This window comes from Lingula anatina, chromosome 1, assembly GCF_051362555.1.
Source record: "Lingula anatina isolate TDL-2025a chromosome 1, LinAna3.0, whole genome shotgun sequence".
NCBI lineage: Eukaryota > Metazoa > Brachiopoda > Lingulata > Lingulida > Lingulidae > Lingula > Lingula anatina.
The window spans coordinates 33,958,876-33,973,970 of NC_141767.1; the positions used below are offsets into that span (position 1 = coordinate 33,958,876).

The 15,095-nt window shown below is 37.2% G+C and overlaps 1 protein-coding gene across 1 annotated transcript in view; it reads left to right on the forward strand.

Moving 5' to 3' along the window:
- The first annotated feature begins 1,759 nt into the window (after nucleotides 1-1,759).
- LOC106157156 (uncharacterized) overlaps nucleotides 1,760-15,095 on the forward strand; it is a 44,134-nt gene continuing 30,798 nt past the window's right edge. Inside the window, exons 1-15 of the mRNA XM_087008801.1 lie at nucleotides 1,760-2,012; nucleotides 4,419-4,627; nucleotides 5,252-5,571; nucleotides 6,028-6,305; nucleotides 6,914-7,116; nucleotides 7,511-7,652; nucleotides 7,977-8,105; nucleotides 8,623-8,739; nucleotides 9,622-9,890; nucleotides 10,337-10,644; nucleotides 11,225-11,532; nucleotides 12,207-12,418; nucleotides 12,896-13,100; nucleotides 13,974-14,114; nucleotides 14,379-14,492. Of these exons, the coding sequence (XP_086864927.1) occupies nucleotides 1,832-2,012; nucleotides 4,419-4,627; nucleotides 5,252-5,571; nucleotides 6,028-6,305; nucleotides 6,914-7,116; nucleotides 7,511-7,652; nucleotides 7,977-8,105; nucleotides 8,623-8,739; nucleotides 9,622-9,890; nucleotides 10,337-10,644; nucleotides 11,225-11,532; nucleotides 12,207-12,418; nucleotides 12,896-13,100; nucleotides 13,974-14,114; nucleotides 14,379-14,492 (3,136 nt within the window). The 5' untranslated portion in view covers nucleotides 1,760-1,831. The remainder of the gene's footprint in view (nucleotides 2,013-4,418; nucleotides 4,628-5,251; nucleotides 5,572-6,027; nucleotides 6,306-6,913; nucleotides 7,117-7,510; nucleotides 7,653-7,976; nucleotides 8,106-8,622; nucleotides 8,740-9,621; nucleotides 9,891-10,336; nucleotides 10,645-11,224; nucleotides 11,533-12,206; nucleotides 12,419-12,895; nucleotides 13,101-13,973; nucleotides 14,115-14,378; nucleotides 14,493-15,095) is intronic.

Below are 15,095 nucleotides of genomic sequence, written 5' to 3' on the forward strand. Positions count from 1 at the left end.
TTCGTTTAATTCCTCCTTTCAACACATTTCATTATGAATTTTTATTAAGTTTGCTTTTACAAATATGCCCGCGTTTATGGGTTGGGAACGCGCGGTGCGTTGTTCTCGAGTAAAATGAATAAGTTATCAAAGCCACAAAATACATTTACTTATTATAAAGAATAAACAAACATTCATCCCTTGAACCGGGTAACCAAAGATGTGTAAAATACGTGGCGGATATATCCAACCGGCTGTTTATTTATGAGCTTCCCTTAGTAATATTTGTTTGATTTTTACCATGCATTTGAAACATAAATTTCACAACCAAAGTGTGTAGTCATCTCCAGACCGTTGTAAAACTTTAGATTTAAGTTATATTAACTTTTGAATCTTAATAGTTAGATAGGTAGGTAATTAACTTATTACATAATTTTATAACAACAAAAATGCGTCTTATTTATTTGGTGTGTTGTTAAGAATGAAGAAATATTGAATTAAATCTGCCTAGATGTTAAATTTATCTGTTTATATATTTATTAATTCATTCATTCATTGCGGAACTAGACTAAGATTTACATAAGCTTTAACGTTACAAAGAAAAAAGGTAGGCCTATACAATCCGTAAAAAATACCAAGGTCACATTTTCACGTCCACACATCATGCAGAGTTACTTATCTTTTTTAACTGAGACAAAAAATTAAAAAATAAATTAACTCCTCAAATAAACTCTGAAATGTACAGGAAGACATGGCGGTCTTAGGGACTGGCCAGTCATTTTAGAAATTAACTTAGCAGGGACGGGCAGAGCAATGCTTCTTGAGAAGGAAATATTGTTTTTCCCCAAGGTTTAACTAGTTGCTTTCGTACAGCAACAGTAATTTGGAAGCGGGGAGACAATCAGCGGATTAGTCGGCTCTTCTTTTATGAAGGGTCCGCCATATTTGATCCGTGGATCAGAAGATCCTTGGATCTTCTATTATGAATGCGCTGAAGTAGTTGTTCGAGATGCGCACCCACGTTACATTTGCACTTTTCCACCCCTCATTCTTGTTACCAATTCCTATTTTTTTTCTGTATACAGCTTGGACCCATCATAAGACATGTATGATGGGGCCAAAAATTTGCATAAAATACTAAAATTTGGTTCGAGTAAACATGTAAGTCTTGTGTCAAGAAATCCTCAAATACGTAAGAAAATTTAAGTGCATAAACCACTGAAACCGCAGTTGAGATTGTTGATTATGTTATATAGTCAGTTCATAGGACTTAAAGTATTGCAAGTAATTATGATTATTTCGAATAATGATATATAATATACCTTGTGTACTATCATGATAATTAATCCGACCAATTTCCTTATTAACTGACTAATTAACTTGACATGGCGTCAGTTTTAAATGGATAGATCCGCCCCCGACAATGTCTATTGGAAAACATTTCTCAGTTGGTTCCAAAGTGCTAGTAAGCTCGGTTTTTTCGACAAATACGTTGAATACTTTCGTTTGATATTATGACAGCCATTTCTGATGTATCACTTTACAATAAGACTATCGTAAATGTCGAGAGGCGTGAACGTGTCCGAGTGAATGATATATCATTCCATGTCTGTCTCAAACAGTACAAACATCACGGATAAAATTCAGAATACGTAATTAATATAATCACCATACCCATGCGCCTGGTGACATTCCAATAAAGTTTCCGGCCCTTGCTTGGGAAAAATATGTCACCGGTGAAATTTGAATCACAAACACCGGCAAAAAGTTATAAAGTCACACACAAATGGCAAAGTGCACTTATTTTCTGTGATTGGTGCCTGACGTCTATGTGGTAATTAGGGGGGGGAACATGCGGTTTCCTATCTATACATTACTGTTTATTGTGTATACAACATCGGCAGAGCACAACAAAAGAAGTGTATTTAATTGTATAGAAACGCCGTGTCAAAATGGGGGGATTTGTCGAGGAAATGACAACGGTTTCTATTGTGATTGTCCGATGGGGTTCCGCGGTTCGCTGTGCGAAAAAGGTATGTGCATTTTTCTTGTGTGTGCAAATTACACGTTATTCCTCCCCTGAGCAATGTTTGCTAATTCAAAATGAAGAAGGGATAAAAGTTTTTAACAGGCTGGAAGTTAATAGTATTCATTATTAAATATTAAATAGCTAATGATGTTGTTTTATGTAAGATTGCGTTCGATGCAACTCGGCATCGATATCACACCAGAAGTTTAACTGTTAATTGGGAGACTTTAATACTGCAGAATAGGAGATGGTTTAGAATAAACAAGGTTTTACAAATTTAATTTATTTTTTTTCTTTGCACAAACGAATTACTTATGCTAACAGTGCGGCCGCGTAAAGTCAAATAAAGAAGCAAATCGAACAGCGTTTTCCAGTCAAATCAAGGTTGATTGAAATTGGATTTTACACCCCCTCCCCACGCCGATGTTTTGAATATCATGCCCACCCCCATGTATATGGCAACTCTAAAAATAATTGATTTTTTCCAGTTAAGGCAATAAAAGGGCCGTTTAATTTAATTGTTATTGAGCTCGATCATATAGCGTGTTTAGTATGTTAACGTAGGCCTATACATATTATTGTTGTTATCTCAAGAAAGAAACGCATGATTTAACAATCTAGTTAAATTACATACCTGACACCTTTTTACTTAGTGGCCGTACTCTGATCTCTTTGGTCACTGGTCACTACTGGTACTTGGGAATTCGACAGGTGTCTTCAATCAAGATCCCTCAAAGTCGGAGATGTGGGGCATTTCTGATTTTATCAAAACTAGCGGGGCTGTTTAATTATCTCGGACAGGTGGGGAAGGTGTGAAAAATAAACTCCTTCAGTCACATTGTACTTAAAAGAATTGACCTAACGCTTGACATGTGTCTTGTATCCTTCAACTCTGGAACCGGTAAGTCATCCCATTTACAACATGTGCTTTGAACAGAATGATGGAAGACAGATGTCAAATTTAGTACACATAATTTTTAACACATCTTAATTATTGCAACCAATATCTAGGAGGTGATTTCATTTCAAAATAAATATGATTGGATCGCTATGATTCATACTCTTGGTCTGTGTACACCATTACATTGTTCCATCTGTAGTTTTTAAACTGGGCATTTGATACGACGTAACCACTCAAAGTCCTTCAGATTTGTAGGTAAAGCCACTCAATTAGTGGACTATAGCTAATTGGTGTATTGTTCATCAACCTTCACATCTTTGCAAATCAACAAATTGAAAATTGGAAAAGTATCGGGGTAGAAAAAGATCGGAGGAATAATTATTTAGCCATAGAAGAGAAGTCCTCAAAAACAATCCTTCTTCATTTACTGTCTTGACATTTAGTGCTGTAATACTGCATGACTAATTACTGCCGGTGCTTGTAAATATTTATAAAGAAAGTAGTGAAGTTTTCGTTTGCCCTGCGATATACCTTCCTTTCTGCATTAATGTGATTTTGGGATTTTTACCTATAATCACAGGCCCGTAGCCAGCAATTTCAAAAGGGGGGTTCTTTTTCTGAAAAAGTGGACCTTTTCCCATAAAAACTTCATGTATCTAGATCAAATTTTACCCAGAGTGGACCTTTTCCCAGCAAAAGGGGCGGTTCTTTCGAACCCCCCCCCCCCCCCCGAACCCCTTCTGGCTACGGGCCTGCATCATAATGTTGTCTACCTTACATTTAATATTATTAATTAAACGATAAATTAATGGATTATTTACGGCAGATTGTTACATCACTACTGTAGATGAACAGATCAATGTGAAATTGTATTTTCAATTATGTCAGTGACATAGGAGAAGTTGGTTTACACCTATAGACAAGGACCTTTAATTGCTGTACAGGTTAGAGATAGCATCTAAACAAGCCAAGTTAGCATCGACACTATATGTCCCGAGGAAACTTTCTTTTGATTTGATTGTCGCTGATTTGAAGGTACGCGTGAAATACAAAACGGTGTCAACTGTTTTTGATTAAGCCTTTTGTCGTATTTCCATGGTTCCAGACATACACTGTATGACCCCCCCCCCCCCCGCCGCCCCCAGAGAACTGAAAACCAATGGAGAAAAGACAAATGTCAATCTTCATGCATTTCACACTGACAGAATCAGAACGACACTATTGATAGCGGTTCTGACCGAGAATGAAAAGAAACCAAGAGTGAATAGGAAAGTGTTTTGGGTGTTTTATGTATAAATAGGGTAAGAAGTGACTAACTGAATGTTAAAACTTGGATCCTATATATTGGATTCTAGGTAAAAAGTATCGAAAGTCCGATACAAATTGATGCGCCAATACTTCTATGAGTATGTTTCTTAAAATAGATAAAGTAATAAAGACACATATATATGTCATTACAGAAAACGCTTGAGCGATTAATTATAACTGACTGTTTTTATTCATTCACAGAATCTTGCATTTGCCGTACATTTGGAGAGCACTACTACCACACTTATGATGGAATACTTCTTGGATTTACTGGCCAATGTCGCTACCAGCTTACCGGCAGCTGCGTGGACAGCAGTTTCTACGTTGATGTTGATGTAAAATTCGTTGAGGCAAAAATAAAAGACAGAAAAATTCGGATAAGTAGGAACGAGGAACCTGTGATTGTGACGGTGAGGGTTTTTTAAAAATCTATTCATCTATTCAAAAATAAGAGACGCTATCAGCTAATTAATATATTTTAATGCAAACCATGAGAGGAAGCTTAAGATGAAGAGGGAGGATGGAGAAAACAACGAACAACGTTCACAAAGATTTATCTGTAAGTTCTGTAAGTGTTTGTTAAAGGGATAATAACTCTTTGTTTCGGCCAAAAATGAATTTTCCTGGAGTAAACAACAATTTTGCCATACTTACCAATGGTTAATGAATCCATTTTTGAATTCAAAATTGGTTCCTTTTTTTTCTAAAAAGTTTGTTTTTTTTTGTTAAAATCTCTCAAGAGATTTTAACAGAGTATAGCCATCAATGGAGGACACGTGGTCTAAAGACAAGCTCAGATATCAGAACAATAGCTATATCTCTCGTTTTTGTGGTAAAACAGAATATATTATATTTCTGTGAGTTATTCACAATGTTTTACTGTGAAATATAGATCTCATACGAAGAGTTATTATCCCTTTAATTGATCTAATGAATTATCGTATGAATGCTTGGTCTGACAGACGATTTTAAAATCCGTACTTTAAAAAAATGCAAATCTCTCCAACGTTATCTTACGTAACATATATTTTTAGGTCGACGGAGAAACCATTCAAACGCTGCCTTACATAGGCAATTCTCCTACTGGAACCTTTAACATATTCCGGCTGGCGAATAAGGACATCATAGTTAAAGTCAACGGACGGACACTTCTCCTCACAGATGGACGCAACTACGTTCAGGTGGAACTGCCCGAGGAACACAAAAGCAGCGCATGTGGTATATGCGGTAACTGTAATGGTATCCTGGCTGATGATCTGGTAACAAGTAACGGCACAGACCTGGCCTCATTGACTGATATATCTGTCAGGAGTAATACTCTGGGAAATAGCTGGGTCGTAGGGGGACCTCCAGGGTAGGTTATCGGACTGTGTGGAAGCATACAATAGTATACTGGTACTACTTACATATACAGACCCGCTGTCAATTAATAGTATTTTTAAAGAAATAAACTACATTTTCCCATACTTCAGTATCACACAAACATGTACATTTTAGTCTTAGTAATAAAATTGTAAGATAGCTATCACCCAGTTTTCCGCGGACATTTTTTCAGATGATCTCTCATACCTATGTCATCTTTCTATATATTTGTTACTTGGCAAAAAAAAAAAAAAAAAAAAAAAAAAAAAATACAGTATGTTGGGGTGCAATCAAGATATTTCAACACTTGGAAAATATTCTTATTTGACACTGCAAAAACCCGATACTACATTGGAAAAAGGATGTGTTGCAAGTAGGCCTACATGTCATCTTACATAACGAGTTAGCAACAGTATAACAAACAATATTTGCATTATCTATGTTTTAGCTGTTTAGCTGGTAGTGACATGGACCAATTCCAGTGCAGCGCACAGGAAACGACCATGGCTTCGTCGTCAACGTATTGTGCAAGAATAGACCACCTAATACCGTGCAGCCCAACAATACTGCTTAAATACAAAGCTGCCTGCATCCAGAAGGTCTGCCAGCTGCTTCCAGACTCGACCACAGCGAAAGAAGTCTTCTGCGAAATATTTGAAGCCACTCAAAGGGCATGCGCTGCAGAAGATGTTCATTTCTACACATGGCGATCTCTGTCTTTATGCGGTATGTTTTAAGGTTTAACAAACAAATCATTTATTTTTTTTAATTGTGTGTGTGTGTGTGTGTGTGTGATCTTAGTTCATGGTTCCTCACCTTCATGTGTTACGACCATATGAATATCATGCTCAATTACATAACCTGTACTTGCGACCTTTAATGGAAATTTGTAAATTCATAAATGAAACATGAAATACATTGAATTAAATGTAACCTCGAGATTCGTGATCACGATGCAGATTCACTATAGAGATATGGAATTCAGGACGTGGCACTCCTAACTGAGAGCGTGTGAACAAAATGGGTTAAAATTTTCACAAAGAGAGGGTTCCTTTTTAATGTTGCCACCGCCGCCAACGCTGTCATTAATCAAATGACATAAAATTGTATTCAAGTTTAAGAAAACTTCCATTTATTATCATATATTCAAATCACATATCAACCAACCTTAATATCGACATAACAGGTGTCAATCCTTTAACTGCACACCTAACCTGATAGATAGGCTCACCTGATAGACATGTGCATAATTTTAGATTTTTACATCATAATATTTGGTTTACCAATGAGCTAAATAGGAAATACACACAAAATGTCATCATCTCTGATTTTAGCACTAGAGTGCCCGGCACAAACACCGTACGAGGAGATAATTGACAACTGTCATTCCTCGTGTCACAATCTCACGTCCAAGGACCCCAAGTGTCTTCTGCCTAAGACTGATGGCTGTGCCTGCAACGGCGGACTGTTGGAAAGTGACGGGGCTTGTGTCGCACCAATGGATTGCGGCTGCACTGATAACTGGGGTTATCATAAAGTGTGTATTTTCTTTAGAATTTTTTTTAATTTTCATCCCTTAAAATTACAAAATAACTGCACAGATAAATGAATGCAATGAAAACAAAAAGTAAAACAAATAGCAGACAATAAACTATCTGTACAAGTGTTAAATCATTAAATTATTTTCTCACTGCAATAGAAAACTCCTATTTGTAAATGGGATAGTACCACCATTAGGTCAACTTGGCCCCAAAATTTAATCGTTTCTTACTTGGTCAATTCCTGACTGTTTCTGAAAATTTCAACAAAATCAGTCCACAATTTTTTCAAAATCTTCTCCTCCTCTCAAAGAGCCACAATAACTTTGTATTATACGATTGGATATTCTGTGAATTTGTTTTCTCGAGTTTAATAATTGCCTTTTTTTTCAGATTGGAGAATCCTGGTTGAGCAGTGACTGCACGATGGCTTATAAATGCGTTAGTGTAGCCAACATCACAGCTGTAGCGCGCCCCCCTTGTGAAGCCCCACAGCAGTGTGTAGCGGTGAATGGGGTGTTGGGATGTAATATACGTGAGTGTATATTTCTTCTTGTTTAGTATCTTCGAGGTTTTGTAGAAGGACACGTTACATAGTTTAAAAATGTGTACTAAGTGTAATCTGGCCCGTTATCTCCAATCCAATACTGCTGAAGTTCATACGCTTCAAGCAGGCATGTAGTGGAGTGCGGAAGCCGACCCAAGTCGGCTCTGAAACTTGAACAACATGTAGTAGTGTAGCATGGCACGTTGCTGTTTCCTATCAGCCCCTTCTTGTACGTTGTCCAACGTGCTTGTTGATAGGTCCTTATTTTAGTATATTCTAATATTAGTCTGTGTGTTTTTTGTTTTTCTACAGCCCCTCCTGGCGAGCCAAGAGACAACTGCGTGGGCGCTCGCTGTGTGAATGGAGCTACATGTGTCAGCAGTCCAGGCCAGTTTACTTGTGTGTGTCCACAAGGTTACACCGGGAAGTTTTGTGGAGAGAGTGAGTCTTAAGTCTGATTAGATATGGCGATCCCTACTTTAAAGAATTGCTCTTAAAAAACTCAGTATATCAATAAGTAGTATATGAGGTTTCGTTCACATGGACCAATACAAAGTTCAGATTGGTAATTGATTGAGGGTCCCATGGGGGGAGGGGTGATAACAGTGATAACAGTTCATGGGAAATAAAATCCTCAAATCACAAATCATAGTAAATGGACCTTTTTCCATATCTTATTGAAAATATTACTCTGGTGAGTTTAATATGACAAATCACTGAGTATAATGACTTCATTTCACATAGGACAAGGAATATAAAGCTGCATTCACAAGTCACAGAAATGGGGTGCTTCGTGAATGTCATGAATCATGCTAAATAATATGAACATATCATGCATATCAAGAAATAAACAGTAGCTTAAACAGGTTACACCATACCCGCAGAACCCTCTTGATAAAAAAGGATTTTGTCAGCTTACCCTTTCATGGAGACTTCCACTTCCGTCTAATATTTCCAGAAATTGACTACTGCGCCCAGTTGTCTGTGGATTGTAAGAATGGCGGTACCTGCGTCTCTACCAGCCAGGATGCCTACTGCAAGTGTTTACCCGGTTACCTAGGAGACAGGTGTGAAGGTATGAACGCGAAAAATGTCTTTTCAATTTAATACAAACACACGATTCATACCCCCTGGGTTTCAGAGGATACCTGATCACTTGCCTCTCTACTATCATAATCAGGCATAATGTCTCTATTTCCAGAAACCATTCATGGATCTGATTGGCTTAGATATCAAAGCCTGCAGTATAGGGATGGTCTAAGGGTCTATTCCCACAACTTTAGATCGATCTATCACCGCGGGGAGTCTCACCAGACTACCGTCAGATAATCCCCCTTAAGTGTCCGTCCCCGCCCACTACAAGCCGTAAGTGGCAATTAACTTTCGTGTCCGCCTGGCTGACAGCTATTCAGCGCGAACCCCCAGGGAGTTAGGTTGATCCAAAGTAGGTCAATCTAATCTATGGAAACGGGGTGTAAGGGTGCTGGAAATGGTAGAGGCACTATGAGATGCATGCTGATACAAAATTTATTATACTTTCATTGCAATACATATTGAATGTATTGAATGCGTACATAGAAATTATAAGAACACATACATATATTATAAATCTCACATATTGCTTGCTTGCAATATATGCCTGGTTATCTTTACGGATCTTTCAATCCGAATTTGTTCCCATCTCCCAGGGAAGCTCAAGGTGATAGCCGAGTTACAAGGAATTAAATATGATGACCATTTTTGGGTCATGTTACACATTTAATGTCTTTGACAAGCTGAAACATATATGTACATGATCCAGTATAAACCCACCAACTGTTAGGTTGAAACTTTTTTCAAATGCAGTTATAAAAATTACTTAACTCTTTATTTGGTAGGAGCATTCCTGTCCCATATGCTTTTTAGTGCTATGTTCTTTTTGTTTTTAGTACTTTCAATTTTCTGTCATTCTTTTCAGTGGAAAAGCGTTGCTTGTGTGCTGTATACGGTGACCCAACAATTGTCACGTTTGACGGTGCCGTCATCAACTTCCAAGGCACGTGCAAGTATAAGTACGTGCAATTGTGCGACGGTGCTCCTGGAAACCTTGAACCATTCAAAATAAATGTGAAACACACTGACTTCCTGGGGATTTTCCCTAAGACGTCCTATCCAGAATTTGTAGAATTGGAATTTCGTGAGCACAACATCAGGTTGAGACGAGATGGAGGAGAAGTTCGAATTTATGTAAGTATCAGCACTGCATGTAAGCCTCTCCTAAATTTCACATAAGTATGACAGCTAGGAATAAATCTGCAAATAGAGAATACTTAGACAGTTTTACTTCTTAAATATGATAAATAGAATGAGTGACTGTATATACCTATAAGATTCGAGGGGGAGACATTTAAGTCACAGCATACCTAGCATTCTTTAAGGTTCCATGGTAGATCTTTCAGCTTCAATCAAGGTCTTGTTTGTAAGAATGAAATATGGCATTTGGGTGAAGGGTCTAAAAAAAGCTTTCCTTACTTTTTTCTCCACACTTTTTTGGTAAACCTTAATTGGTCCCAAACCACCCATACCAGCATTCTTGGGAAAAAAATATGTTCACAAATTATCACTGGAGACAACTTTGTTTTATAGAATAAAGGATGTTACAATTTTATAAACTTAATTTATTCTACTTGCAGGTTGACTTTGAATTTAGAGAGAGTGCTCCAGTAATTGTCAACAATGCCATAGTGATAGAAAGAATGCCGGATGGCACTACTCGTGCAAAAACTACAACCGGAATCTCTATATCGTATGATGGGCATTCGAGAGCATTAATTGAAGTTCCAACTGCATACAAAGGGAGTCTCTGCGGACTATGTGGAGACTGCGATGGCATTGACTACAACGACTACAAACCTCAGTACAGCAAATTTGTCATTACCGGAGATGACCGAGATATCAGGATTGGGAATAGCTATTACATCAGAGACGAAGAGTTTCTCACGTTAGTACTGTATATTAATATTAGTATTTGAATTTTTAATTTAGGGAGCAGATGGGATCACACTATGAACAGTAAGTTGTCAAGAATAGATATTTTACTTCCAGTTTACACTTCCAGTTCCAGTTTACACTTGCATCACACAATTAATTTTTTAATGTAATACCAACTGTTGACTTGAAGTTTGTGTCTTTAGTTCAAACAAAATTGATAAGTTGGTTAATGGGTGGTGATTCTCTGTAAACAGAGATAGTAGATACAATTTGTATATGTCTTTCAAACAATGATATTTAAAGAACATAGCATCTAAAATTTTTGGTCAGGTGGTGTTTTCCTCCTCCTCTTCTTCTTATTATTAAGGGGTGTGGGTATATCAAATTTACACTGTGGTCAATTTTAAAGCATAAAAACCACAGCATTATGAACTTTTGTGGGTGCAGTTGCAATTATTTTCCACTTACCAAACCATGCATGCATTTTTTCTATGTGAAAAAAAATTGATTTCCTTAAAATAAAGGTTGATAATTCTCGTAAACCAACTTCTCAAATTTGTCTGTCTCTAAGCGAACAGTTTTCAATTCAGGTGTGTGGCTGGTAGCACTAACGATACATCATATTGTCCAGAATCGGTGCAGCCTGTCGTAGAGGCCAATGACATGTGCGGATCAATTTTGACATTCCCGGGACAGTTTGCAGCATGTGTGGATAAATTGAGCAGTCAGCTGATTCTTGATCTCCATAAAGCATGTGTCAGAGATGCTTGCAAGTTGTTTGAAAATACTAATGAGGAAGCAGCTAAGAAAGCTAGGTGCGTCATGATGGACCTTTTGGCCAAGGAGTGTGGCATTCATGGTGTTCCCGTTGTTGGCTGGAGGCAAGAAACTGGATGTGGTAGGTTGATGTATTTCAGATTTATTTAAATATAAATAAATTGTCGGGTTTTGGCTACTTGCCACACAAGTTTAGTTTAGCACAAAAGTTGCAAGGAATAAGAGTAACATTAAAATCTCACCTTACCTGTTGATCAGATGGCCTGGAAATTCCCTATGCCTAAGGATGCAGTAGCCACTAGCTCATCAGTCTCTCAGTCAAGCAAAGTGTAATGAGACCCAATAAAGCATTGAAATTAATTTCACTGAATTGCATTGTATTTTCAACATTTATCTTCATAGCAGAAGAAACCATTCTAGATCTGTAAGACTGCTTTCCCATAACCTTATTGTACTGGCAGGATCGATCTATTTCAGTGGGAATTCTTGCTAAGGCACAGTCAGTGTAATCAGCTTAATTGTCTGGCATGGCCCCTTCACAAAGCAACAAGAACAACATCATAGACCACAAAGTTTTCCCAACTTTACCCAAGTACTTGAAGTAATGAGGGGACTGACAGACAATTAAGCTGCTTAAACTGAATGCAATTTAGTGAGAATCCCTGAGGAGTTAGATCTATCCAGCTAGTCTAATAGGGTTATGGGAATGGTCCCTTAGTGTAGCCATACATGCCTAAACCCATGCATTTCCCAATATGTGCTGGAGTCAAAAAACTTTCATATTTTGCACACCAGATATGCATTGTCCGCCTGGAACAACATATAAATCAGAAGGTACAGCTTGTCCAAATACCTGTGCGGACCTGGATGCGGAGGACAATTGCAGCAAACCACCTGTAGAGGGCTGTTATTGCCCAGCGGGACAGATACTAAGTGATACTCAGTGTATTCTGGATAGAAATGAGTGTGGGTGCACTGATTTGAAAAATGGTGGAAGTTATTATTTTGTGAGTATTGGTCATTTTCTATATTGAAAAATCATTCTGATGAGGGTTTTTTTACTCTGACTTTGTACATTTGTATTGATAAAATGCAAAATAGCCTTTTGGGTTAAATGTTTACTGAATACAACAATCAAAAATACATTATGCCTAGCTTTTTTTTAACTGAGAAAATTACAGGAAAATTATGCATTGGCTTCAGTTCTTCATCACAAAGTTACTACTCTCAGGGTTGGTGGAAATTACAGCTGCATCAGTTGTTGTGCAGTGTCCAATAATAGCAAGTGGTAAATTACAGTTTTAGAAGAACAACCTTCAACATTGCTAGAAATACAACAACATTGCTAAAAATACACAATACACCACAAATACCACCACCAATATACTGAACTGATGGATTTATTTTAGATCAGTATACACATTAAGCTTTTAATTATAACCTAACAAAGTGTTTTATATCTTCTTTGAATTCATGTTTTATAGATAGGCCAGATGTGGAGAAACATTGACTGTACAGAGAGTGGCAAATGCTTCGATCATCGCAGTTATAATATTCCATGGTTCTTTCCGGGCTTCATCTCACTGCAACCTCTGACGTGCGATCCAAACGCCAGATGTGAAGTGGTTAATGAGGTCAGGCTTTGCGCCTGCCAATCTGGATACAAGGGAGATGGACAGACATGTACCAGTAGGTTTAATGACCATTGATGCACAGTGTGGAATTTTTGGTCACTTTGTGCTATATTTATCTGTTGCAAGCTGTTACAGTGTGTAATGAGTTAAGGATATTGAAAAAATACTTACTGGATAGAGAGCTGAAATAGGCTTAAAGGTACACTATCTCCTTAAAAATTTTCCAAAGTCAATTTTTCTTGTCTACATATCCTGCAAAGCTACTAATCTTTCCCATTTCTGACTTAAAATTTGCACATGAAGTCTGATCTTTGCCACTAAGCCAACCATGTGACAATGTACAGTTTTAAATAGCATTATTAACTTTAGAATTAAAGAGTATTATGGTTTATCCATGGGCATGGCGACTTATTTGGGTCATTTAAGAAACTTGTAGAAGTGGTTGGTTTATATGTGTTATAAGGAATCCACATTTGCTTCATGTGTAACTTTCAAATCGTAAAAGCCCTAATTTAAAATAAAAGCACCTTAAGTCAGATATCCTAAAACACACAGGAAGGCATGATGTTCTAACTGACCTGCCAGTCATTAAGCTTATAATTTAATATTGAATTAAACATGGAATAAAACATCAATAAATCATCAAATCTGGTCAAACAATGATTCATGAGTAGGAGAAAATTGTTTTTTATTCCCAAAATTAATTTTAGTGGTCATAGAGTACCTTTATGAAAAAAATTTATTTTACAATGGGAATTTAACAAAAGAATACAGTAAGGCATCTGTGCCAAAATTTATGTTAATATTAACTGGAATATCTAGGGTGAGAGAGTTAAAGATGTTTGGATAAAGGGACCTACAACCTTCTTACTACATGTACCAAGGCAATTGGATTGCCTAGCCTAATTTGTTTTTGGTTCATTTTCAGTTGCTGATATTTGCCTGGTGAAAGATCCAACATACAATGAGATTCCAAGAAACCTCTGTGCCAATGGTGTTTGTATCACATTTGGAGAGACATGGAAGTGCAAATGTTTTCTGGGGTGGAATGGAACACTGTGTGATGAAAGTAGGTTGAATCATGACATTTCCACTGACATTATTTAGGCCATTTACTTCAAACACTCTCACTGCCCTAGTGGAGTCTTCTTTAACAGTGCACTGACATTTAATTGTCATCTGACACACTAAGCTCCGTAAGAGAATCATCTCTAATATTGCACTGACATTTAATTGTGTGATCATCTAAATTTGCATCCTAAAATATGTGCTAAGAATAATCCACGATCTTATAAAACTTCCTACATATGAATAATTTGAGCCTTTTTTTCAGACATTGATGAGTGCGCTGTTAATCCCTGTCAGAATGGTGGCAACTGTACAGACTTGGTGGCCACATACAGATGTTCCTGTCCAGGAGGATTTACTGGGAAAGACTGTGAAACAAGTAAGACCCCATTTCCAGAGATTAGATCGATCTACTTTAGGGGTTCACGCTAAATAGCTGTCAGCTGAGCGGGCACAAAAGTTAATTACCCCCTTACAGCTTGTAGTAGGCGGGACGGACATTTAAGCCGGATTTTCTGACAGTAATCTAGTGAGACTCCCCGCGGGGATAGATCGATCTAAAAACTCTGGGAATACAGCCTAAGTGACTGTTATCTGTTAAAACACAGCTGTGTAATCGAAAAGTTTTCATTTATGATAGATCCAGATATTTAAAATACCTGTTGACTGTTTCGTCTGTTCACTCTGTCAACAGGTAAATCAAATATTTTTTATCTGGATTTATCATAAATGAAAACTTTCAGACTATTATAACTGAGATCCAATAAAGCTATTTTCACACACAGTTACCTAGTTTGTTCTTTTTATGCTGTTGTTTTTATATGTAAATTTATGTGTTTCTGCTTGTTTTGTATTATATTTGTAATAGAAAAAAAGAGGTTAGTAATATGAAAATGAGCAGTGTGATAGCTTATAAACTTGAGAAGCAGATGTGAGACACATGAAATGACAGAATGGAGAAACATTCACAGCACCACTGCCT